Source organism: Mytilus trossulus, chromosome 1, assembly GCF_036588685.1.
Source record: "Mytilus trossulus isolate FHL-02 chromosome 1, PNRI_Mtr1.1.1.hap1, whole genome shotgun sequence".
Lineage (NCBI taxonomy): Eukaryota > Metazoa > Mollusca > Bivalvia > Mytilida > Mytilidae > Mytilus > Mytilus trossulus.
The window spans coordinates 55,529,464-55,552,962 of NC_086373.1; the positions used below are offsets into that span (position 1 = coordinate 55,529,464).

Consider the following 23,499-nt stretch of genomic DNA (forward strand, 5'->3'; position numbering starts at 1 on the left):
TCACTATTATATCAAATTTGGCACAACGTTTTGGAATTTTGGATCCTCAATGTTCTTTAACTTTGTATTTGTTTAGCTTTATAAATATTTAGATATGAGCTTCAGTGATGAGTCTCATGTAGACAAAACGCGCGTCTGGCGTACTAAATTATAATCCTGGTACCTTTGATAACTATTCAATGTTTGCTCCGCTTTAGTAAGGACGCTATCAAGAAAACATTAAGAGAAAACGTTCTCGTCTGGTAAATAGTTAAAATAGAAATAACTTGAAATAAAAACTGAACTCGCATTAAATTTTAGTATTTCCATCCTTGAATAGCAAAACGACAAACGCAGCTAGCTATAGGAGCTTGGTGTAATATTGGTTTAACACGTTGTTATGCAAAAAACTACACGAGGTACCAACTTCAATTTATCTTTTATAAGCTGTATACCTTTCTCGAACCTTCTAATAATCTGCATATACCTGCAGCTGACTCAGAGAAGTTCAGGGGGAAATCAAGGGAATTAATTGATATGCATTAAATGCTGCCACCTTTGAAATTAAGTTACTTAGCTAATTCACACGGACATTAAGTAATTATTGAATGATAATACATCGACAATATCGCTAATGTACAAAAATCTAGACGAACTTACATTAAATGGAAAAAATAATATATACAAATATTTATCTTTTATTAGTAACAAGTACAAATAGACTTCAAAATTGTTACAGATACGAGAAGACACTATGTTTATATTAAATGTTCACGTGACACGGTACTCGAAAACAGAAATGTGAAAAATAAGTATATTTTAGGAAATTGTTACTTGCTTAGGACTTTGTTAACCAACTTGAAAGTTGTTGAACCTAGTTTATAAGCTCTTAAATATCGTATTAGTTGGGAAATGTACACTTCACACACGGATGGAGTTTGTAAGTTGTTGTCAAGGTGAGGCAATGTTTTAATTTCCAAATTGAAGTCTCGTTTGTCATTCGTTTTATGATTACAAAATAAGTAAGATATATCAATTGAACTCTATTAGAAAAATTGGAGTATCGATAAAAAAGAACAATACCAATATACCTAATATGTCATGTATGAAAAATTAAAGAATCAAGGTAATTTGATTTTGTTTTTTACCAAGTGTCTGAAGGAAGTCTTACTCATATGAAAATAAGAAAAGATCTACAAGGAGAGTAGCAAAGTTTGTTTCCATAGGACTGCCGACAACCTACTGGAAAATTCTTCCTCTAAATTCATGAAATAAGTACTAGTAATTATTAAGGGAAAGGCTAGGGTAATTTTTCAATTCGCCATTGTGTCATACCGGTTAAGACTTCATATAATGTAGTTCTATATAGTAGTATGATACTTAACCCCTAACGAGAGGGATTGTGCCTGATATTCATATGATAAGGACATAATCTTTCAATCAGTTTAATTGAGGTCTGAAGCTGGCATGTCAGTTAACTGCTAGTAGTCTGTTGTAATTTATGTATTATTGTCATTTTGTTTCTTTTCTCTTGTTACATCTTCTGACATCGGACTCGGACTTCTCTTGAACTGAATTTTAATGTGCGTATTGGTATGCGTTTACTTTTCTACATTGGCTAGAGTTATAGGGGGGGTTGAGATCTCATAAACATTTTTAACCCCGCCGCAAGCCTCCGGCCTTTGTTAGTTTTGTGATTTTTAATTTTAGTTTCTTGTGTATAATTCGGAGTTTAGTATGACGTCCTTTATCACTGAACAAGTAACATATTTTTAAGGGGCCAGCTGAAGGACGCCTTCGGGTGCGAGAGTTTCTCGCTACATTCAAGACTCATTGGTGGACTTCGGCTGTTGTCTGCTCTATGGTCGAGTTGTTTTCGCTTTGACACATTCCCCATTTCCTTTTTCAATTTTATTATGTAAACCAACATAAGTCTAACAGTCTAAATTTTTCTCTTGATTCATACATCATAAACAAATAACTTTTGTAGCTTTGGTATAAATATGAGTCATTAAAATAGCAAACGGATAAAAACTTATTCCTGACAATCTGACCTTTTTAACATTAATCCATCATTCCATCAATCACTATATCGCAAATGTATTATCGCATGGCATTTGATACGAATGCATCTCGGTAGTCGGCGCACAGAGTATAACTATTATATTGGATATTGAACTGAACATATAAATAAATTTATAACCAGACCAACAATAGATATTGAAAGTTCGATTTTCCACAAAATAAATCAAAACGCTATAACGCTAGTAGTACATAATTATTGATAGATGTTAATCAATATCCAATATTCTGTCTTGTTCATCTAATTCAAGTCTTCTTTTGGGGATGAACATACTTCCAGTCGACACAATTTCCTCATAACCATCTTTCCCAAAAGCAACCCAGTTAAACTGTAGGTATGCTACGTAATTCGTATATCTATGTTTAACTACCTTGCCCTTAAACGAATGAAAATAGCCATGTTTCCCGGGTGGCATATCCAAATCGCTTCGGTGTCCTCCTGTTCCACCATATGGGCCAAATGTACGGCGCATATTTGTAAAAAACGAAATACTATCAATAAACATACCATGCGTTGCTCTAATCCTAATCACAACTTCATCCTCGTGAAGAGTGAATTCCTCCTCGATTACAATATCATGTCTTGCAGGTTTTGTGCCACACACTAAACGTTTTCCACTGTGATAATGGATATGAAATCCACCTACAATATCAAGACCTTCCCATTTGACGATCCATATTTCTATTGTCATAGGTCGGTCATCTATCTCAATCAATTCACAACCATTAAAACAACTGACAATTCTATATTCATATTTTTCAAGATACCAATCTGGAATAGAAGCGTACTCTTGGTAGCTTATCAACATTCTTTCGGACTCAGAATACTTTCTGCTATTCGGTATGTTTTTTCGTTTTGGTGTGCATATGCTTGCTTTTAGGGCACGAAAGACTGTATATTCATTAGTCATACTTTCTAACATAGCAGAAGGTATATCAGAAAGACGGATGACGCTTAATAGGTCCTCGACTTTCTCGTTCTCCACATTTTTAGCAGATACATAATTACCTAATGAAGCAAGTATGCATGCTTCATAGTTTTTAACTGGTATACCATATCTGAAAACGGTCAATTTTTCATTATTCAACAAAAATTTAAAGTCTGTATGCGACAATGTATGAAACAATCCATTCTCAACTGCAATTTTGAAGTTCTCTGATATGCAGTCCAAAACTGCATCGGACAGCCTGTCAGGTGAAAACTGTTTTACGAATGAAATAAAACTAATTGCTTTAGAAATGTTTATATTAGATACAATAACGTTTTGACATTGTATCAAAAGTGTTGGAACATCCCCGTCATTTCTTGCTTCTTTGAACTGGTCGCCATTGTTGCTGACAATATTTGTATCTATTGATGCCATACCACAGTGACTGAACTTTAAAAAAAAGAGAGAAAAAAAGTACTATTAGAGCATGCACATCGTTGCTAATGTATACAATCAATGAGGTTTCATGTGGGTTTCGTTCACCACAAAAATACAGATAGATTCACAAAAATTGACAAAAGCTTTACCTTATCTGCTATGTATGTGAAGTTAGCAGCCGGTTCGTTATTCGTTATTCGATATTCAATATCCAACCGGCTGCTAGCAGCCAGTTTGATATTCAAAATTTAGTGAAAAATCATAAGGAAATTAAATACTTGAAAATATAAAAAGCACGATTTTCATAGTCAAAAGGACTGATAAGATACGTAGGAATCATTAAATGACCTTTTCAAGCTGTCGCATTTTCTCGTTGTCCTCGAATATAAACCCTTTTCCGTGCGACTTATTTGTCTGTATGTAATATAGAGTTTTGTCATAAAAACGACTTCAAAGATGTACTTTTGTGTATAATGTTTCTTACGACAAAAAAGAAACCAATAACTCTAGAAATAATTTTAACTATAAATAGAAATATATATGGAAAGCCAAAAAAAAATTTTTCAGTCAAAAAATGTCCAAATTTTAGGACAAAGGGCACAGGGTGATGGTGAGAGCCCCCTGATCTCTCAATCTTTCTAATATTTAACAGACATTTAGTCAATAGGTAGATACAAACGTGAGTAAAAGGACTTTGGGTACACTTCCTGTCTTCTATGTTTACGGAGCGCCCAAAGTGCCAGTTGGATATTCAAAATATATAGCGAAAACCAACCCGAGACCGCTTAAATGAGGTTGAGACCCCCCTGGTCTTTCAATGTCCATAAAATTCAACCAAATCATTGACTCTGTATTTATAAAGATTGTATTAGATGGAGTTTCCAGAAAAACGTCATCTTCAATATCTACGGAGGGCTAAGATTGTCACTTTTCAGTCAAAAAATGTCCAAATTTTAGGACAAAGGGCACAGGGTGATGGTGAGAGCCCCCTGATCTCTCAATCTTTCTAATATTTAATAGACATTTAGTCAATAGGTAGATACAAACGTGAGTAAAAGGACTTTGGGTACACTTCCTGTCTTCTATGTTTTCGGAGCGCCCAAAGTGCCAGTTGGATATTCAAAATATATAGCGAAAACCTACCCGAGACCGCTTAAATGAGGTTGAGACCCCCCTGGTCTTTCAATGTCCATAAAATTCAACCAAATCATTGACTCTGTATTTATAAAGATTGTATTAGATGGAGTTTTCAGTAAAACGTCATCTTCAATATCTACGGAGGGCTAAGATTGTCACTTTTCAGTCAAAAAATGTCCAAATTTTAGGACAAAGGGCACAGGGTGATGGTGAGAGCCCCCTGATCTCTCAATCTTTCTAATATTTAACAGACATTTAGTCAATAGGTAGATACAAACGTGAGTAAAAGGACTTTGGGTACACTTCCTGTCTTCTATGTTTACGGAGCGCCCAAAGTGCCAGTTGGATATTCAAAATATATAGCGAAAACCAACCCGAGACCGCTTAAATGAGGTTGAGACCCCCCTGGTCTTTCAATGTCCATAAAATTCAACCAAATCATTGACTCTGTATTTATAAAGATTGTATTAGATGGAGTTTCCAGAAAAACGTCATCTTCAATATCTACGGAGGGCTAAGATTGTCACTTTTCAGTCAAAAAATGTCCAAATTTTAGGACAAAGGGCACAGGGTGATGGTGAGAGCCCCCTGATCTCTCAATCTTTCTAATATTTAATAGACATTTAGTCAATAGGTAGATACAAACGTGAGTAAAAGGACTTTGGGTACACTTCCTGTCTTCTATGTTTTCGGAGCGCCCAAAGTGCCAGTTGGATATTCAAAATATATAGCGAAAACCTACCCGAGACCGCTTAAATGAGGTTGAGACCCCCCTGGTCTTTCAATGTCCATAAAATTCAACCAAATCATTGACTCTGTATTTATAAAGATTGTATTAGATGGAGTTTTCAGTAAAACGTCATCTTCAATATCTACGGAGGGCTAAGATTGTCACTTTTCAGTCAAAAAATGTCCAAATTTTAGGACAAAGGGCACAGGGTGATGGTGAGAGCCCCCTGATCTCTCAATCTTTCTAATATTTAACAGACATTTAGTCAATAGGTAGATACAAACGTGAGTAAAAGGACTTTGGGTACACTTCCTGTCTTCTATGTTTACGGAGCGCCCAAAGTGCCAGTTGGATATTCAAAATATATAGCGAAAACCAACCCGAGACCGCTTAAATGAGGTTGAGACCCCCCTGGTCTTTCAATGTCCATAAAATTCAACCAAATCATTGACTCTGTATTTATAAAGATTGTATTAGATGGAGTTTCCAGAAAAACGTCATCTTCAATATCTACGGAGGGCTAAGATTGTCACTTTTCAGTCAAAAAATGTCCAAATTTTAGGACAAAGGGCACAGGGTGATGGTGAGAGCCCCCTGATCTCTCAATCTTTCTAATATTTAATAGACATTTAGTCAATAGGTAGATACAAACGTGAGTAAAAGGACTTTGGGTACACTTCCTGTCTTCTATGTTTTCGGAGCGCCCAAAGTGCCAGTTGGATATTCAAAATATATAGCGAAAACCTACCCGAGACCGCTTAAATGAGGTTGAGACCCCCCTGGTCTTTCAATGTCCATAAAATTCAACCAAATCATTGACTCTGTATTTATAAAGATTGTATTAGATGGAGTTTTCAGTAAAACGTCATCTTCAATATCTACGGAGGGCTAAGATTGTCACTTTTCAGTCAAAAAATGTCCAAATTTTAGGACAAAGGGCACAGGGTGATGGTGAGAGCCCCCTGATCTCTCAATCTTTCTAATATTTAACAGACATTTAGTCAATAGGTAGATACAAACGTGAGTAAAAGGACTTTGGGTACACTTCCTGTCTTCTATGTTTACGGAGCGCCCAAAGTGCCAGTTGGATATTCAAAATATATAGCGAAAACCAACCCGAGACCGCTTAAATGAGGTTGAGACCCCCCTGGTCTTTCAATGTCCATAAAATTCAACCAAATCCTTGACTCTGTATTTATAAAGATTGTATTAGATGGAGTTTCCAGAAAAACGTCATCTTCAATATCTACGGAGGGCTAAGATTGTCACTTTTCAGTCAAAAAATGTCCAAATTTTAGGACAAAGGGCACAGGGTGATGGTGAGAGCCCCCTGATCTCTCAATCTTTCTAATATTTAATAGACATTTAGTCAATAGGTAGATACAAACGTGAGTAAAAGGACTTTGGGTACACTTCCTGTCTTCTATGTTTTCGGAGCGCCCAAAGTGCCAGTTGGATATTCAAAATATATAGCGAAAACCTACCCGAGACCGCTTAAATGAGGTTGAGACCCCCCTGGTCTTTCAATGTCCATAAAATTCAACCAAATCATTGACTCTGTATTTATAAAGATTGTATTAGATGGAGTTTTCAGTAAAACGTCATCTTCAATATCTACGGAGGGCTAAGATTGTCACTTTTCAGTCAAAAAATGTCCAAATTTTAGGACAAAGGGCACAGGGTGATGGTGAGAGCCCCCTGATCTCTCAATCTTTCTAATATTTAACAGACATTTAGTCAATAGGTAGATACAAACGTGAGTAAAAGGACTTTGGGTACACTTCCTGTCTTCTATGTTTACGGAGCGCCCAAAGTGCCAGTTGGATATTCAAAATATATAGCGAAAACCAACCCGAGACCGCTTAAATGAGGTTGAGACCCCCCCTGGTCTTTCAATGTCCATAAAATTCAACCAAATCATTGACTCTGTATTTATAAAGATTGTATTAGATGGAGTTTCCAGAAAAACGTCATCTTCAATATCTACGGAGGGCTAAGATTGTCACTTTTCAGTCAAAAAATGTCCAAATTTTAGGACAAAGGGCACAGGGTGATGGTGAGAGCCCCCTGATCTCTCAATCTTTCTAATATTTAATAGACATTTAGTCAATAGGTAGATACAAACGTGAGTAAAAGGACTTTGGGTACACTTCCTGTCTTCTATGTTTTCGGAGCGCCCAAAGTGCCAGTTGGATATTCAAAATATATAGCGAAAACCTACCCGAGACCGCTTAAATGAGGTTGAGACCCCCCTGGTCTTTCAATGTCCATAAAATTCAACCAAATCATTGACTCTGTATTTATAAAGATTGTATTAGATGGAGTTTTCAGTAAAACGTCATCTTCAATATCTACGGAGGGCTAAGATTGTCACTTTTCAGTCAAAAAATGTCCAAATTTTAGGACAAAGGGCACATGGTGATGGTGAGAGCCCCCTGATCTCTCAATCTTTCTAATATTTAACAGACATTTAGTCAATAGGTAGATACAAACGTGAGTAAAAGGACTTTGGGTACACTTCCTGTCTTCTATGTTTACGGAGCGCCCAAAGTGCCAGTTGGATATTGAAAATATATAGCGAAAACCAACCCGAGACCGCTTAAATGAGGTTGAGACCCCCCTGGTCTTTCAATGTCCATAAAATTCAACCAAATCATTGACTCTGTATTTATAAAGATTGTATTAGATGGAGTTTCCAGAAAAACGTCATCTTCAATATCTACGGAGGGCTAAGATTGTCACTTTTCAGTCAAAAAATGTCCAAATTTTAGGACAAAGGGCACAGGGTGATGGTGAGAGCCCCCTGATCTCTCAATCTTTCTAATATTTAATAGACATTTAGTCAATAGGTAGATACAAACGTGAGTAAAAGGACTTTGGGTACACTTCCTGTCTTCTATGTTTTCGGAGCGCCCAAAGTGCCAGTTGGATATTCAAAATATATAGCGAAAACCTACCCGAGACCGCTTAAATGAGGTTGAGACCCCCCTGGTCTTTCAATGTCCATAAAATTCAACCAAATCATTGACTCTGTATTTATAAAGATTGTATTAGATGGAGTTTTCAGTAAAACGTCATCTTCAATATCTACGGAGGGCTAAGATTGTCACTTTTCAGTCAAAAAATGTCCAAATTTTAGGACAAAGGGCACAGGGTGATGGTGAGAGCCCCCTGATCTCTCAATCTTTCTAATATTTAACAGACATTTAGTCAATAGGTAGATACAAACGTGAGTAAAAGGACTTTGGGTACACTTCCTGTCTTCTATGTTTACGGAGCGCCCAAAGTGCCAGTTGGATATTCAAAATATATAGCGAAAACCAACCCGAGACCGCTTAAATGAGGTTGAGACCCCCCTGGTCTTTCAATGTCCATAAAATTCAACCAAATCATTGACTCTGTATTTATAAAGATTGTATTAGATGGAGTTTCCAGAAAAACGTCATCTTCAATATCTACGGAGGGCTAAGATTGTCACTTTTCAGTCAAAAAATGTCCAAATTTTAGGACAAAGGGCACAGGGTGATGGTGAGAGCCCCCTGATCTCTCAATCTTTCTAATATTTAATAGACATTTAGTCAATAGGTAGATACAAACGTGAGTAAAAGGACTTTGGGTACACTTCCTGTCTTCTATGTTTTCGGAGCGCCCAAAGTGCCAGTTGGATATTCAAAATATATAGCGAAAACCTACCCGAGACCGCTTAAATGAGGTTGAGACCCCCCTGGTCTTTCAATGTCCATAAAATTCAACCAAATCATTGACTCTGTATTTATAAAGATTGTATTAGATGGAGTTTTCAGTAAAACGTCATCTTCAATATCTACGGAGGGCTAAGATTGTCACTTTTCAGTCAAAAAATGTCCAAATTTTAGGACAAAGGGCACAGGGTGATGGTGAGAGCCCCCTGATCTCTCAATCTTTCTAATATTTAACAGACATTTAGTCAATAGGTAGATACAAACGTGAGTAAAAGGACTTTGGGTACACTTCCTGTCTTCTATGTTTACGGAGCGCCCAAAGTGCCAGTTGGATATTCAAAATATATAGCGAAAACCAACCCGAGACCGCTTAAATGAGGTTGAGACCCCCCTGGTCTTTCAATGTCCATAAAATTCAACCAAATCCTTGACTCTGTATTTATAAAGATTGTATTAGATGGAGTTTCCAGAAAAACGTCATCTTCAATATCTACGGAGGGCTAAGATTGTCACTTTTCAGTCAAAAAATGTCCAAATTTTAGGACAAAGGGCACAGGGTGATGGTGAGAGCCCCCTGATCTCTCAATCTTTCTAATATTTAATAGACATTTAGTCAATAGGTAGATACAAACGTGAGTAAAAGGACTTTGGGTACACTTCCTGTCTTCTATGTTTTCGGAGCGCCCAAAGTGCCAGTTGGATATTCAAAATATATAGCGAAAACCTACCCGAGACCGCTTAAATGAGGTTGAGACCCCCCTGGTCTTTCAATGTCCATAAAATTCAACCAAATCATTGACTCTGTATTTATAAAGATTGTATTAGATGGAGTTTTCAGTAAAACGTCATCTTCAATATCTACGGAGGGCTAAGATTGTCACTTTTCAGTCAAAAAATGTCCAAATTTTAGGACAAAGGGCACAGGGTGATGGTGAGAGCCCCCTGATCTCTCAATCTTTCTAATATTTAACAGACATTTAGTCAATAGGTAGATACAAACGTGAGTAAAAGGACTTTGGGTACACTTCCTGTCTTCTATGTTTACGGAGCGCCCAAAGTGCCAGTTGGATATTCAAAATATATAGCGAAAACCAACCCGAGACCGCTTAAATGAGGTTGAGACCCCCCTGGTCTTTCAATGTCCATAAAATTCAACCAAATCATTGACTCTGTATTTATAAAGATTGTATTAGATGGAGTTTCCAGAAAAACGTCATCTTCAATATCTACGGAGGGCTAAGATTGTCACTTTTCAGTCAAAAAATGTCCAAATTTTAGGACAAAGGGCACAGGGTGATGGTGAGAGCCCCCTGATCTCTCAATCTTTCTAATATTTAATAGACATTTAGTCAATAGGTAGATACAAACGTGAGTAAAAGGACTTTGGGTACACTTCCTGTCTTCTATGTTTACGGAGCGCCCAAAGTGCCAGTTGGATATTCAAAATATATAGCGAAAACCTACCCGAGACCGCTTAAATGAGGTTGAGACCCCCCTGGTCTTTCAATGTCCATAAAATTCAACCAAATCATTGACTCTGTATTTATAAAGATTGTATTAGATGGAGTTTTCAGTAAAACGTCATCTTCAATATCTACGGAGGGCTAAGATTGTCACTTTTCAGTCAAAAAATGTCCAAATTTTAGGACAAAGGGCACAGGGTGATGGTGAGAGCCCCCTGATCTCTCAATCTTTCTAATATTTAACAGACATTTAGTCAATAGGTAGATACAAACGTGAGTAAAAGGACTTTCGGTACACTTCCTGTCTTCTATGTTTACGGAGCGCCCAAAGTGCCAGTTGGATATTCAAAATATATAGCGAAACCCTACCCGAGACCGCTTAAATGAGGTTGAGACCCCCCTGGTCTTTCAATGTCCATAAAATTCAACCAAATCATTGACTCTGTATTTATAAAGATTGTATCAGATGGAGTTTCCAGAAAAACGTCATCTTCGATACATATATGGAGGGCTTATATTGTCACTTTTTTGCTAAAATTTTTCAGAATTTTAGGACAAAGGGCACAGGGCAATGGTGATAACCCTCTAAACTCTTAATCTTTGTATTACTAAGCAGACATTTAGTTAATAGGTAGGCAGAAATTATAACCTTATGTTGGAAAGGGGCAACCATATCCCCACTTGGGGTTGTGAGAGATTAAACAAGCAGCTGACCACCGTCTTGACAAAGAGAGAGACCGATTGAGCTCGGCAAATTGTGAGCTATGGGATGAAAAAAAAAACAGGCGCACCGGGTATGATTACCACGAATTTTATATATTTTGATATGGACGATAGGATCGAAAGATCAAAAGCTGGGTCTAAAAACCATTTAATCGTGGATATTGGTTTTGGGTGAAACAAATTGATTTTATTTTGGATTGTTATAAAGATTAAGACATCGATCCAATAGCTATTAATAGCTGGAATTAGTTGTTGAAAACGTCAAAGCCCTGAGTGGTATTGCCAAAATGAACCACCGCCGATGGTACTCCCGGATGAGGAAGGTTCAGTTGGATTAGTTGATCGGAACGAAGACCAACATTATTTTAGCGTTGTTCCAACCCTATACTAGGAAGGATATTATCACCCAGGCCAAACAGCATGAGTTGATAGAGGTTAGCAGGATGTCGAAAGATCGACTACTGGATAAGTTACAGGAATAGATCAGAGAAGATAGGAAATCATTGGGGATAAAATTGAGGTACATCCACTGAAGAAAGCCTTTAAAGATATATTTACTACCTGAAAGATGGCCCCCATTATTGACATGGATATGCAGACCTTCCTTGAGGTCTCTCAGATGTCAAGAGTGGAACTTATAGACGATTGGGCATTGAAAGAATAACAAGTCAATGTGATGCTGCACTGTGAAGATTAACCCAACAGGTAAGATGGATGATGAGAACGTGTGATACTTTCACTCGGGAAACCAGATTGTCCACTCAACCACGGACTTGCTTGAAACCCTTGAGAAGATGGATGAAAAGATCGGAGAGAAGATTGCACAGTGGACCTCTGAAAAAAGTGACTGGACATCGAAAGCAATTGTAAAATTTCAAGTCAATATTACCAACGACCGATTGGTAGGTCACAGTACATTGATTAGCCGGCGTGGATCAAATACAAGAAGGCTGTAATCAATGTGAAAAATAACGACGAGGAGTGTTTCAAGTGGGCCATTCTTTCGGCCTTGCAGGTAGACCCAAAACAAACGGACAGGGTTACACAGAGCTCAATCTGGTAAGCCTTAAGGATATAATTAATTTGAGAAGGCCAATTCCACCCTGGCGGTTAATGTATTTAGAATAGATGATAGTGAAGTATACCCGCTGCACATTTCAAACATTGGTGAACAGCGGGAGAGAGAACTCAACTTACTGCTGATCCAAGGCTACATGTGCTTGAACCACGTTTATAGCAAGGAAGTTCTCGAAACCAACTAAGAGTGGTGCGTCAACCACAAGGCAGCCAAGATCAGAGCTGCCCAAAGAAGGGACATACCAGCTGACTTTTGTCAACAACACCCACCCGATGAGAGTCCCTTTCGTAGTGTACGCGGACTTTGAGTGCTTTGATTTACCGATAAGGTTGAAATCAAAAACGATAAGGTTCTGTAGCAATACACTGTTTAATAGAAGTTTAGTATCGCATTATGGCCATGGTGAATTTTTTAAATATGAAAGTTTTTGTACAATGAAATAGATTTTTAGATAATTGAAGAATAATTTAGCCTCCTTAGTGGTGTTATATGAACATTTAGATTGTCTTTAGCATGTTTTATATGGTATGTATCTGTTTGACAGTCCGTATTTTTCTATCCGTACCACCCATAGGTCCATAAATTATTGTAGTGTTTATCAACAAATATTTATAGCTCGACCTTTTCAATTCAAATTATGGAAAAACGAGCAAAAATGCATGTGTGTTTTTTTTAACCTTTCGATAGATATATGCCTATAGTTTCAGGAAAGGTACAACTGTTCAAACCAACGCTTAGGGGCGTTCAAACAAACGCTTACAGGTATTCAAACCTTCACTTAGGAAGGTTCACGTCAACGCTTTAAATAAATGAATGTTTATAAAGATTACAGACCCTAAACAGTGTGAGGCGCTCGCCAGGGAGTTGCAAGAGATCAAGCGGAAGATTCAAGCCAGTAACATGCAGCATCGCCTCGAGAAGATTGGACTCAACCCTGACCTTTCCAAGGTGTTAAGCCTGTGGTTGAGGCTCAGCGAGAGGCAGCTTCACCGATCACCTAAACGATCGTTTAACTTCCTGCAGCAGTGACAGCCCTCCAGCCTCCACCGCCCAAGTTTGACTACCCACTACCCATTGCACCACCTATAGACACCATCCTCGGACTTCGAGCACAGCAGTATTTGCAGATCAGTAACGATCCTTCGCCGACCACACTTTTAGATCTCGATCTCTTCATCGGAAGCTAACCAGTTACTTCTGACGGCGATGCTATTTTCGTGGATGGTGTGAGGTACAAAGGAACCCTTAACCTCTGGGAACTCATGGTGAAAAAGAAATCAGAATCTTTCGAGTCCGAAGTTTTTAAGACCTTGACGACTATGCAGAGATCCTGAACAGTTCCGGTGGCATGTATCAAGGCAATTAACCCTCTCGAGAACCCTAAGGCGATAAAGATCTAAGTGGAAGAATATTGTGTCTCACATCTAAAGCAAGATAAGCATTGTAGCGGACTTCAAACCGTGTTTCTACCCTCCGACTTTGACCAGCTCCTTTATTGCTTGGATCTGTGCAACACTGCATACCGTGCTGGAAACAATGGTGTGCGCAACGCGATTATGGCGATCATCGATGACATAAAGAAAGGTGAACACATCAGCATCAAGGAATATAAGCAACTCCATCGTAATATCCTCAATTAAGAAAGGTTTTGTTTGAAAGTATGCATACGGTGGTAGAAGTTTTTTTGACACTATCGCCAGTATCGCTGGTCGCATGTTCACCTCCTTTGCTGCCAAGACATTGAAAAGTAGGCCTATGAGCACTGCCACCAATGCAGCCATGATATGAGTGGTAGGTGGTAGTCGTCAACCATGTCGTTGACAAAGTGACCCGCACTCGAAAACCCATTGACCAACGCAGCAAGCCCAATCAACAGCTCAGTGTTAATCGCAGAAATCCCAACAACCAAACCCAGTTAAACAATTTCATCTCTGGTCGTGGCATCGGTACCATCCCAACTTCCTCCAATGCTATAAATAAATACATAATGTCTGACATCCTTACAATCACAGAAGGGTTGACCTTCGATGAAAGTCTTCAAAAATATTAATACTAGGTTCACGAATTCGAACCTTAAGCCGGCGCCCAACTTACCAACTCTGGAGCGTCACTCCTGCAGACGAAAACAAGATGCAACTGTACAAAACCATCCAGAAAAAATCCACGATCCTCTGTGGATTTCGCATGAGACAGTGTGATTTCATAGTCGTTCCCCAAGCCTCACAGTTTAACTGCCGCCTAGCTGCCAATAGTGGTCGCGAAAAGCCAAGATATATTATCGTTGCCTTTCAAACCGACAGAGATAATGACAAAACCTATAATGCTTCCGTGTTCAATCGCTGTCGATTGCAAAATATCCATGTCACCCTCAAAGCTGAACGCTACTCAGCCGTCAACTTTAATGCCATATTTTTCTTCACAAAACAAGGTTGCCATAGTGTTCAAGGAGGATGTAGACTTCAGAAAGAAATTCTACAACATTGACACCCTCCTTAGTAATGGTGATATCAACCCCTCTGATTTCATTGACATATAGCCGCTGTTGGTCATCGATTTAAGTCATCAGTCCGAGCGGACATCCAGATTCGAGCGGAATTTGAGCGTTATGTTCCCGCCAACACCGAAGCATTTGCACTTCCAATCTCCGTAGGAGTCCTAGGCCTCCAGTTCGAATCGGTCGGTCAGTAGTTGAACGTCGTGTTTTAATAAATAAATGGACACCACACTGTTGCAGCAAATCGTCCACAATACAGACCAACAACAAGGGTTTCCAATCCTTGTCTCTAGAAACGACAGTCGCATTTTTACTCGGTTCAACCCCCTCCCCCAACTACAATTTAAGGAATCGAACACCACATTGGGATTTAAGCGACAGCTCTACACATTTGATCGGGCAACAAATGTTACAAAGAGGGTGAATACATTGTTAGCATCAGAAGCATCAACAGCATCCTGGTGAACAGTGGAATCATCAATAGCAGCTACATACACGTCTCCCAACAGTCCACTATCTGAAGCTTCCCCCCCCCCCCCCCGCAATCGATCCCGGGGTAAAGATCATTCAAACACCCTAAAAATATGGTGTACTTACCCGTGATCTTGAGAACAATCAATCGCATGCAGACATACCTCACCAATCCAGACGGCGATCCTCCACAATCTCCGAAGAGAACATCTCACCATCCGCTTCCATCTTCGCGAGGCATGAATAAATAGTCTATCGAAATACGGTTTGAACTTTATAAAAGGTCAATCTAAATATTACAGAGAGCAGACAAAAAAGGTTTCCCGGTCACCATTCGTTTATCCCACACAAACATGCAAGATGTTGCTTACCCCGCGACAGATTATCTGCAGCAAACAGTCCGTTCAAGAACATTCCACTTTTGATACAATCTTTAGATATAAAATCTATGATTTGATTGAATTTAATGAAAATTGAAAGACCAGGGGGGTCTCACCCTCATTAAAGCGGTCTCAGGTAGCTTTTCACTAGATATATTGAATATCCAACTGGCACTTTGGGCGCTCCGTAAACACAAAACACAGGAAGTCTACCCAAGTTCCTTTTAGTAATGTGTGTATCTACCTATTGACTAAATGTCTGCATAATATTAGAAAGATTGAGCAATTAGGGGGCTCTCACCATTGCCCTGTGCCCTTTGTCCTAAAATTTTGATATTTTTTAGCTGAAAAGTGACAATACAAGCCCTCCATAGATATCGAATGTGACATTATTATGGGCAATCCTTCTGATACAACCTTTATATATACAGAGTCTAAGGTTTACTTAAATTTTGTGGACATTGAAAGACTAGGGGGGTCTCACCCTCATTTAAGCGGTCTCAGGTAGCTTTTCACTAGCTATTTTGAATATCCAACTGGCACTTTGGGCGCTCCGTAAACATTAAAGACAGGAAGTCTATCCAAATTCCTTTTAGTCACGTGTGTATCTACCTATTGACTAAATGTCTGCATAATATTAGAAAGATTGAGCAATTAGGGGGCTCTCACCATTGCCCTGTGCCCTTTGTCCTAAAATTTTGATATTTTTTAGCTGAAAAGTGACAATACAAGACCTCCATAGATATCGAATATGACATTATTCTGAGCAATCCTTCTGATACAACCTTTATATATACAGAGTCTATGATTTACTTAAATTTTGTGGACATTGAAAAACCAGGGGGGTCTCGCCCTCATTTAAGCGGTCTCAGGTAGCTTTTCACTATCTATTTTGAATATCCAACTAGCACTTTGGGCGCACCGTAAACATTAAAGACAGGATTCTATCCAAATTCCTTTTAGTCACGTGTGTATCTACCTATTGACTAAATGTCTGCATAATATTAGAAAGATTGAGCAATTAGGGGGCTCTCACCATTGCCCTGTGCCCTTTGTCCTAAAATTTTGATAATTTTTAGCTGAAAAGTGACAATACAAGCCCTCCATAGATATCGAATATGACATTATTCTGGCCAATCCTTCTGATACAACCTTTATATATACAGAGTCTATGATTTACTTAAATTTTGTGGACATTGAAAGACTAGGGGGGTCTCACCCTCATTTAAGCGGTCTCAGGTAGCTTTTCACTATCTATTTTGAATATCGAACTGGCACTTTGGGCGCTCCGTAAACATTAAAGACAGGAAGTCTATCCAAATTCCTTTTAGTCACGTGTGTATCTACCTATTGACTAAATGTCTGCATAATATTAGAAAGATTGAGCAACTAGGGGGCTCTCACCATTGCCCTGTGCCCTTTGTCCTAAAATTTTGATATTTTTTAGCTGAAAAGTGACAATACAAGACCTCCATAGATATCGAATATGACATTATTCTGAGCAATCCTTCTGATACAACCTTTATATATACAGAGTCTATGATTTACTTAAATTTTGTGGACATTGAAAGACCAGGGGGGTCTCGCCCTCATTTAAGCGGTCTCAGGTAGCTTTTCACTATCTATTTTGAATATCCAACTAGCACTTTGGGCGCTCCGTAAACATTAAAGACAGGAAGTCTATCCAAATTCCTTTTAGTCACGTGTGTATCTACCTATTGACTAAATGTCTGCATAATATTAGAAAGATTGAGCAATTAGAGGGCTCTCACCATTGCCCTGTGCCCTTTGTCCTAAAATTTTGATAATTTTTAGCTGAAAAGTGACAATACAAGACCTCCATAGATATCGAATATGACATTATTCTGAGCAATCCTTCTGATACAACCTTTATATATACAGAGTCTATGAATTACTTAAATTTTGTGGACATTGAAAAACCAGGGGGGTCTCGCCCTCATTTAAGCGGTCTCAGGTAGCTTTTCACTATCTATTTTGAATATCCAACTAGCACTTTGGGCGCACCGTAAACATTAAAGACAGGATTCTATCCAAATTCCTTTTAGTCACGTGTGTATCTACCTATTGACTAAATGTCTGCATAATATTAGAAAGATTGAGCAATTAGGGGGCTCTCATCATTGCCCTGTGCCCTTTGTCCTAAAATTTTGATAATTTTTAGCTGAAAAGTGACAATACAAGCCCTCCATAGATATCGAATATGACATTATTCTGGCCAATCCTTCTGATACAACCTTTATATATACAGAGTCTATGATTTACTTAAATTTTGTGGACATTGAAAGACTAGGGGGGTCTCACCCTCATTTAAGCGGTCTCAGGTAGCTTTTCACTATATATTTCTTTTATGGGCTTTCCATAAATATTTCTATTTATAATCCTAATTGTTTTCTAGAGTAATCGGGGTTTTTTTCGTTTTTAAGAAAAATCCTGTATAAAAGTACTGTACCTCTTTGATTTTTTTATTATTGACAACAATCTTTATTACATTTAGACAAATATGCAAATTAGAAAAGGGTTTATATTCGAGAACAACGAGAATTTGCGACAGCTTGAAGAGGTCATGAAACTATCTCCTACGTATCTTATCAGTTTTTTTTTTAACTATAAAAATCATGCTTTTAATGTTATTAAGTATTATTCTTTTTTTATTTTCAACTTAATTTTGAATATCCAACCGACTGCTAGCAGCCGGTTGGATATTGAATATCGAATATCGAATAACGAACCGGCTGCTAACTTCACACACATTTATCTGCTCTCTATTTCGAGCCACGGACAAACAAGACGGATCGCATCTCAATTATATTTAACAAACAATTTTCAATTGAAAATGTTTTAATTTCGACTTATTCTTCTCATCCAAAATGTTTGTTTTTCATAAAGATATGTATCAACTTTATGTCGGCGGATACTGTACTGTCTTAGTTACACAAAAAAAATATAGTTTTTAATTTCCTTCCTTTTCGTGTGTAATAAAAATAGTAAATTTGTCAACGGGTGTTTTTAGATATGATTAGATAATCGTCATCAGCGATGCGATGTGAAAAAGACATTGTTCACCAAAAACACATTTATGGGAATCAAATTTGATCGTTTTTTTCTAAAGGACGTTTCGTCTCCTAGGATATCACTAGCACAGAAGCAAATGTGCTATCCTGAAATATTGAAGTTAATAAACAGTTGAGCAAATGATAAAATTATTCAAAAACACTTAAGTTTTTCTACCAAAGACACAGGTGGCCTCAGCCAAATTTGGCACAATAATTTATAATTTTGGTTATAAATCTTGATTTAATTTCACGGTGGTATTTTCCGGGTACTTCGGCTACCTCCACCAATACAAACAGGCCGACCAGAAAGAGCCTAAATGCGGTGCTTAAAAGTGGCGTAGAAACACCAAAAATCAAATCAACTGATTTTACTTCAGCGATTGATAATTCTTATATAGACCAGAGACTCCTATACCTATATTAGTAACCAAATAGTCTCATTGTAGACGGAGAGCTTGTTGTTTGATGAAAGGACAATAACGATAAATTTACATGCTATATACGTTTGAAAGTATTTCTTCCGTCTCAAACACTATTCTGCGATAACTAGTTCAAATATCATATGCTGTGATAACTAGTTAAAATATTATCTTCAATGTATAATTAGTTAATATGGCGCGATTCTAAGCATCTCACGAACGTTTTAAACTCTATAAAATTATACAAGATGTAAGTTTTATTACAATACGCTATGTTGATTGGCTAACATCAATCTCGCGACTTCTTGAAATTACAATGATATGTAACATTCATGATGACACGAGGTCCCAAAACAAAGTGCCCAGGTAAATAAAAGAACTTGATATAAACTGTGTTTTCATTATCATAGTTAAAATGTAATTATTAGTATTGAATGCTTCTTTTAGTAATTTCATAGGTGGATAAAAGCGTTGATCGTGCGCACATTTTTAGTACAAAATGTACTTCGGTGAACGCTTTTACACTCTTATGAATTTACAAATAGAAACATTCGATTCTTAAATAAACATGTCTTTAATAATGAGCAGTGAGATTGTTCAGATATTATTGTCTGTCCATATTACAGTTTAAAAACAAGAGCTAAAACATTTACCTTGTTTTACTGTTGTGCTTTAAAATTCATATTAGTATTGTAATTCAATTAAATTAATTGAATGTCGCATGATATGATTGCGATACATTCTTGTCGTATATATAAAATACTTTTTACATTCGATTTATTTCCCTTATCCTATTTCAAACAAAATCTTGATTTGTAATGTTGTTATTTATATGTATTTGTTTCCATGTACATTGTATATAACTTTTCTTGTACCAACATTAATCTTCATGTGTATACATCCCGTCGTGTGATATTGTCCTATAGTATTTTACTATGTATTCTAGTCTGTCGTTAATGCTTGTTTGGTTTGTCTTTATCCTGTTTTTGTATTTCTTTCTTGACATAACTAATTTTATTGACAGTTACAATTTAGGTTGATGTTTGTTGAATTTAGAAGCCAACTGAATAAGATATATGTCATAAGTTATTTTGAATATTTCCAGCCCATATCATGGAATACATCGATAAAAGAAAATTTATTTGGCATTGCATAACATTTTACATTTTTTTCAGATTTCCAGTTTACGCAGATTTCATGGTAAACATCTAGTTTTTCATCTCAAAATAATTTTTATGGTAATTTAATTTTGCCTATTTCCGTAAACAATTTTGTTGAATTATCTTTTTTTATATTTTTTGAATAAAGTTACACAATGATTAATATGATTTGACAAATTTACGGTTTCCTATTTTCTAAGAATTTAAATTATCATCTTGGGGTTTGCCTTAAAATATTAATAACTGGTTATGTAATTTTGTATTAATTCTATCATGTTTGTGATTTTTAGATACATTTTCTATAGTGCAACAAACTATCTAAAACATAAATAATTTTATTCACAGTTTTCTGTGATTTTATTTTCTAAAACAAAACCAGGGGCCGTATCATCGAAAGTGTCCTGAGATTTGTCTTAAGATATGTCTAAGGATAAAGTATACATGATATGTTACAGACTGTACATCGAAGGTAATAATATCCTAAGATAATCTTAACAAAGATGTCTTATCATAGTCATAAGTGCATTTTTCTCGTTGCCGTATAATAATGCAATTAGTTGAACAAGAATGTACAAAAATAGTTGGTTTTCTGTATGCTACATCATTAGGTTTGCACACATATTATGCTTTAACTTGAATCTTATATATAAATGTACTTTTAAATATTTTAAATCTAGTAAACGGAAGAAAATAAATAAAATGTCATTTAAAATAAATACACTTTATACTAGCACTGCATGGAATGATACGTTTACAAAATTTATTCATATATTAAATTTCTAGTTTTAAATTAACTTTTGTTCGGTAAATTTGAAATTTAATGCCAGTTTTCGCAACGTGTTTATGTACCTTGTTTTATTTCAATGATTACTTCTTCTTCTAAAGGGTCAACAAGGCTTCAATACTGTCAGATGAATACATGTTGTACAAACTAAAATGGAGAGTTACTGTAATAAGAAAAAAAGACAACTTTACGATCTGGCTTATTATAATTGTCCAAAAAGAAAAATCTTCGTTGCAAAAATATAAACAACTAACGTAAATAATTATTCAAATCTTGAAAATCCCCAAACCTTTACAGATTGTCAACCAAGTATAGGTCTTCGTCAGATTTCCTTGGACATTCTGGTTATCTTTAATTAGATCTTTCTCAATAACAGAAAATACAAAACCCAACAGATAACAAGAGCTCTATAACTATTTAATGGCTATATTTCATCGTTTGTTTTTATCGTTTTATAAGGATTAATTAAGTAATGATTATAGTTTAAACAACATGTATTCATCACGGTACCTAAACACAAATAGAAGATATTTTTAGAAACAAGCAGTTTTGATTATCCCCCTTTTTATAGACTAAATATATTTTGCATTTTGACATTCTTCTTCCATTTGATAAATATTACTTCATGCCCAAACTTTCATTGGAACGGAGGTGGAAAATAGCATTCATGTCCCAGCGAGCTGAAACGTGAGTAAACGCTTTATGTGTCCACTTACCTCATTCTCCCCAATATACGAAATGCACTTCTATACAGTGCACTTTGTCAGATATTTCTTAAAGATCGGATTACTTTTTTAATATTATTTATAATGGGATGTAACTCTTTTTTGTCAACAATCATATGTGTTTCAGAGGAAAATATTTATTTTTAAAATAAGTTATCTCCCATTACATTTGAAAAGCGTAAATATTAAGGTAACCTTTTATACAAATTTTCTTTTTCTTCTTTTTTTTTATATTCAACACTGTTTTACGGATGGATGGATAATCCTTTAAAAAAAAATGCCGCATAATAGTATTAAAGGACACAATAAGAAAAAGTAAAAGCTGATTTAGCGCAAATTTCAAAATATTCACGACTTGTCGTATTTTGCTACTGACTCTGTCGCAAATAATGTTACCCGTTTGTACAACATAATTCGCTTTGCCGTAAGTGGAAGTAACGCGGGCGCATTTTATTTGCGCGCATTTTGTGATTATTTTTTTACGTTTGCGCGCAGTATATGTGATTACATTGGCGAGCATTAGTTTTTCAGAAACACTGTGACAGGTAAATTAAGATAATTCATATTAAAAATGACTGCAGTTATATTGAACTTGAACATGTTCAAAGTTTGAATCATATATTTTTCATAATTCTGTATTTCATTTATTTTTTAAAGACATCGAAATGACTTAAAAGCAGACCGCAATAAGGACCTCAAATTGGATGTATTATTCATTTTATCTATTTAGTTTAGTTTAAACAATATATCAGACGACCTGATTTGAAAAAAAAACCAAAGAAACAATTGCAATAAATTCAGGATTTTCTTGTGGAATCATACAGTGAAGATCACTTCTAACCTCTCGTTCGAACTGTCACAATAATCTGTTCCAGGACAGTTCTAAATAGAACTGAACAAATCAGTTCTAGATAGAATTGTCTGGATCAGTCTTAAGACAGAATTGTCTAAAACTGTTTAAAACGTGTCTAAAACAGTTCTAGTCGTAGAACTGTGAGCAAACCTCACCAAATCAGTTCTATCCGTGGAAATTGAATGTCGGCAGAAGTTACTAAATAAGTACTTACCGTAAAACTATCAACAGAACTATCCAAAAGTTTTCTAGCCGCAAAACTGTCCAAATCTGTCAGGATAGTATAGAGCAGTTCTAACTGACGTCACTGCACTTATGGGCATATATATATATATGTATTTCTTTAAGTTAATTATAAGAAACCGATGGACAAGGTATAATTTGCAGTTGTCACTACACACAGACAGACATATACATATATTTATTAACAGTGATTGTATGCTTCTAAAAATAGATTAGCATCCTGCAATTATACTGAAGAGATGAGTAGATGATCATTTCTGTACACTAACTATAAATACTTCGTGTATTGTATCAGTGAGAGATCCTTATTTAATTCCTACCAGCAGGTAAGACCTCCCGAAACGAAAGCTTATTTGTATGAGCTATAGCTAGAGTTAGAGGAGGGGATAAGGTCTCTGCACAATACTAGGCGGTGTTGTCGTATACATCCCGACACAAAAAGACACAATAAACAGATCTGAGAGTACTCGCAGTTATCTGACAGCTAGTTCAAAGCCACTAACAACTAATAAAAAAATCATGCCTCTAAGACTAAACAGTCAATCCGTACACATCCAACATACAATGAATTTAGAGTAAAGACGTCATAAACTGCCAGAGAAAAACATGACCTTGTGCAATGCCAAGTTACAGGTA

The 23,499-nt window shown here is 36.6% G+C and overlaps 1 protein-coding gene across 2 annotated transcripts; it reads right to left on the bottom strand.

Annotated features, from left to right (window-relative positions):
- Nucleotides 1-751: 751 nt before the first annotated feature.
- Nucleotides 752-23,099, bottom strand: LOC134708773 (uncharacterized). 2 transcript variants are annotated; one of them, XM_063569319.1, is made up of 3 exons: nucleotides 22,835-23,099; nucleotides 21,108-21,205; nucleotides 752-3,440 (listed from the first exon to the last, which is right to left on the bottom strand). In XM_063569319.1, the coding sequence occupies exon 3, from the start codon at nucleotides 3,423-3,425 to the stop codon at nucleotides 2,271-2,273; it is 1,155 nt and encodes a 384-aa protein (XP_063425389.1). In that variant the 5' UTR covers nucleotides 3,426-3,440; nucleotides 21,108-21,205; nucleotides 22,835-23,099; the 3' UTR covers nucleotides 752-2,270. The 2 variants fall into 2 exon arrangements, with proteins under 2 accessions (XP_063425389.1, XP_063425388.1); XM_063569318.1 differs by lacking the exon at nucleotides 21,108-21,205.
- Between the last annotated feature and the right edge of the window lie 400 nt (nucleotides 23,100-23,499).

Bases quoted from the DNA above. Each gene is read 5' to 3' on its own strand.
- LOC134708773 (XM_063569318.1), bottom strand. From the start codon at position 3,425: ATGGCATCAATAGATACAAATATTGTCAGCAACAATGGCGACCAGTTC.